Source organism: Gekko japonicus, unplaced genomic scaffold (assembly GCF_001447785.1).
Source record: "Gekko japonicus isolate JY-2015 unplaced genomic scaffold, Gekko_japonicus_V1.1 scaffold796, whole genome shotgun sequence".
Lineage (NCBI taxonomy): Eukaryota > Metazoa > Chordata > Lepidosauria > Squamata > Gekkonidae > Gekko > Gekko japonicus.
Genome location: NW_015165854.1, coordinates 787,861 through 791,520, shown reverse-complemented (window position 1 = coordinate 791,520; position 3,660 = coordinate 787,861). Strand labels below are relative to the sequence as shown.

Sequence of the window (3,660 nt, the reverse complement as noted above, 5' to 3'; positions counted from 1 at the left end):
TGGTTAAGTGCGCGGACTCTAATCTGGGAAAACCGGGTTTGATTCCCCGCTCCTCCGCTTGCACCTGCTGGTGTTACCTTGGGTCAGTCACAAGTTCTCTCAGAGCTGTTCTCTCAAGGGCAGTTCTCGAAAGAGCTCTCTCAGCCCCACCTTACTTCACAGGGCGTCTGCTGTGGGGAGGGGAAGGGAAAGGAGATTTTGTAAGCCGCCCTGAGATTCCTTCGGGTAGTGAAGGGCGGGGTAGAAATCCAATGTGTTCTTCTTCAGAGGACAAGGTTCTGGTGTGCAAGTTCCATTCTTAGTGAAAGTGAGGGGGGGCAGCCTCCCTTTTTAAAATATTATATGTTAAAGCACTGGCTTTTTAAAAATTGATGTCCTAGATTGCCAGAATAGAAAATCTCAACCATTTAAGCAACCTCAGAGTGTTAAACCTGGCCCGAAACCACTTAATGTGCGTGGAAAACATCGACAGGCTGGAATCGCTGGCGGAACTGAATCTTCGATATAATCAGATCACCTCTGTGGTAAGTGATCGGATGGAATCTTGTTGACTCTTTGAAAAAGCTGCAAATATATGAACTGAGACTGCTTGCTGGGGGCGGGGGTTGGGGGGGCTTCAAAACAATTAGTTTGTCCTGTGGCTCTGCCTTGGTGTAGCAACGTTTAAGGCAATGTCAAACATTACGGCCCGGGGGCCAGATCAGGCCCCCGGAGGGCTTCTCATAGGCCCGCAGTGGAACTGACTGTCTTCTGCTGCTGCTTCCAGTTCTGCTGCTGCTGCGTCATCGTAGGTTTGCAGCTTACAGGTACACACCTGAACGGCATACTCAAGACTGCAATGGCACACAGACATTTTGATGCAATAATTCAGAGCAAGAGGTGTCAGTTATCAGACACTGTTAAATAAGCAAAATACTGCAAGAGTGCTGATGCATGTTTTTAAAAAAAGTTAAAAAAAAACCCCTTTGTGTTTGTGTCCTTTATGAAATTTATATCTCTGCTACCTGGCGTTACATTTTATGACAGACATGGCCCGGCCCAAGAAGGTCTCACTTATGTCAGATCCGGCCATCATTACAAATGAGTTCGACACCCCTGGTTTAAGGTGTTTTTGACCGAGGCATAATTTTGGTTAAAGCCGAACTATACCGACTTAGATCCTAAGCCTTTCTTACATTTCTGAACTGCTGTCCTCTGGTGGGGAGGGAGTACAGGCCTTGCCTTGGATGTTATGTTTCGAAGTGCTATCATTGTACCCTGGGAAAAGTAGTCCTCTGAGTGAAGAATTTTTGAACGACAGTCTCCTTCCATATCTCCCTGTAATAGGGTTTCCATGTACTTACCGTGATCCGGCGGGGAAAACATGCTCCCCGGCCAGACCATTCCTCCTGGTAACACAGCATGCCGTCGCCAGGAAGTGACGCTGGGTGACGCTCTGGCAATGGGGCTGAAAACTCGATGGTACCATCGAGTTTCGAGCCCCATTGCCAGAGCGTCACCCGGCATCACTTCCTGGCGACGGCATGGTGCGACGCATCTGTTATCCCTGCGGGAATGATCCCGCGAAGACGTCTGGGTCCCCCGCCGAATCACGGTAAGTACTTGGGGAGCCTGCCCTGTAAGCCGACATTGGTAATCAAGCAGCCTTCTGTTGGCTATCCCACCACTCGGGGTGGCCCATCAGGCATCGACCAGAGCCCAGGGCCTTCTCCATCGTGGCCCCGGCTCTGTGGAAGGGGCTCCCTGAAGAGGTGAGAGTGGCCCCCTCCTTGGAGATCTTCTGGAAACGCTGCTAGGCCTGCCTGTTTGCCAGGGTTTTTGAGGGGGTTTGAATGGCAGCCATTTTTAAGAGGAGGGTGGGATTTAAGGTTGGCTGTTTTACCTTTGGGGATGTTTCAACTATTATTGTAAGCCGCCTCGAACCAAGAGGAAAATCAGGATATAAATGTTTAATACATGAATAAGAACAGCAAAATTCTGAAGCATCGCTGCCAGTCTTAGGGCATTTGGTTTGTCCTCATGGTGGTGGTGGGAAACCAGATGTGGAATCTAGCAAGTGGAATCTAGCAAGGTTGCCGTTACCTGATGCATATTGCCTGGCGTGCCAGGTGTTTCTCAGCCACAGCGGGAGGTAGTAAATGTCGTGGTAATAGCACTCGCTGTTAATTTTTGTTAGGCCAGTATTGGTGTAGCTAAGATGTCTCCAGAGAGGTGTTTTCCAGAAATACCTGTCAAGTTCGGGCCTCGCTTGCCATCAATTTCCTGTTTCCTACACCCCTGTTCTGATTCATTATTCCATTGGTTGTGTTACGGATTCACATGCATTCTTATTCAGTTTCTATGTTGCATGCAACTTTGTTCTTTTCCACTGCTATCATCTCTGCTGGGAACTGGGGTGGGGAGTGGATGTGTTTGGCTGTCTGCTTTGCTGGATTAGTGTCAGCTTGTAACAGTTCTCACGCACAGGCCTCCCGAGTTGTGTTGATAGCACCTTGGGATGTATATGATCTCATCATTCTGTGTGACCTTGTAGTGGGGAGCTTTTAGATAATGGAACCGTTAGCATGCCGGTGGTGGGGCGGTCATAATGGCAGGGGCAGACATGTGGCGGGCTGAATGGGAGCAGTGATTGGTTGCTTGGCATCCGTGAAATTTCTTGCTTTCAGTATATTGGCGGAACTGGTGTTTGGGCCCCAGTTCCGACACAGAAGCTGTCTATGCTTGGAACCTCTCTACCTCTTAATAAACAAATCTTGCTGATACAAGAGTGATTGCAGCCAGGACTTGACATAGTGTCGTCACGAAACATGATTATGGCAACTGGCTCCTTTGTCCCGTCCTGTTCCCTACCTGGCAGACGATTGCCAGCACAAATTTTTGTGGATTGTTGGCCACTTTGTCAGGTGAATGAAGCGGATCTTGTGTGTTTGTTCGTTTCATCATGCATCTGATGAAACGGGGCTGCTGTTCCACGAAACCTGCTGCTTAAGTAAAAACTTTTTCGTCTCGAAGGCTTCACAAAACTCCAATTTCTTTCCAGAAGGATAACTGTTGCTGGATAGCTGGATAGCCAGCTTTTAAATATATATAATTTTTATTTTGAACTTTTTGAGGAGATACAGATTAAAAAAGGGGTAAGGGGAAAGAATAAAAGGTAAAATTACCAAGTTATTGTTTAAAGGTCATTTTTTGCAAATATAAAGGACAATCCTTGGCTAGTATTTGGAAGGGTGGCCTCCAAGGAATACCAGGGTTGTGACACAGAGGCAGGCAATGGCAAACCACCTTTGAAATGCCTCTTTCCTAAAAAAAGCAAGTCTAGCTCACCACCTAGTGGTGCATACTAAAGAGCTAGAACTTCTGGCTGCCAGACAATTTTAGGATCTCTGAAACGTCTCTTGCCTTAAAAACAAGTCTAGCTTGCCACCTAGTGTTGCTTAACACTAAAAGAGCTAGAACCTCTGGCTGCCGGATAATCTTAGGATCTTCTGGCTATTCTACACACAATGCCGTACAGTAATTCTTATTATCACGGCTGGAAGTTCGAGGGGGGGAGCCATTTTTTGTCTGCCGTAGAAGAGCCAGATTCCAGCCCAGTGGCACTTTAGAGACCAACAAGATTTTTAGGGTATAAGCTTTCCAGAGTCAAAGCTCACTTCA

At 47.4% G+C, this 3,660-nt stretch overlaps 1 protein-coding gene across 1 annotated transcript in view; it reads left to right on the top strand.

Annotated features, from left to right (window-relative positions):
- Positions 1–380: 380 nt before the first annotated feature.
- Positions 381–3,660, top strand: part of LRRC49 (leucine rich repeat containing 49) — a gene marked incomplete at its 5' end in the record, with an annotated part of 48,465 nt that continues 45,185 nt past the window's right edge. Inside the window, one exon of the mRNA XM_015411126.1 lies at positions 381–524. Coding sequence (XP_015266612.1) covers positions 381–524 — 144 coding nt within the window. The remainder of the gene's footprint in view (positions 525–3,660) is intronic.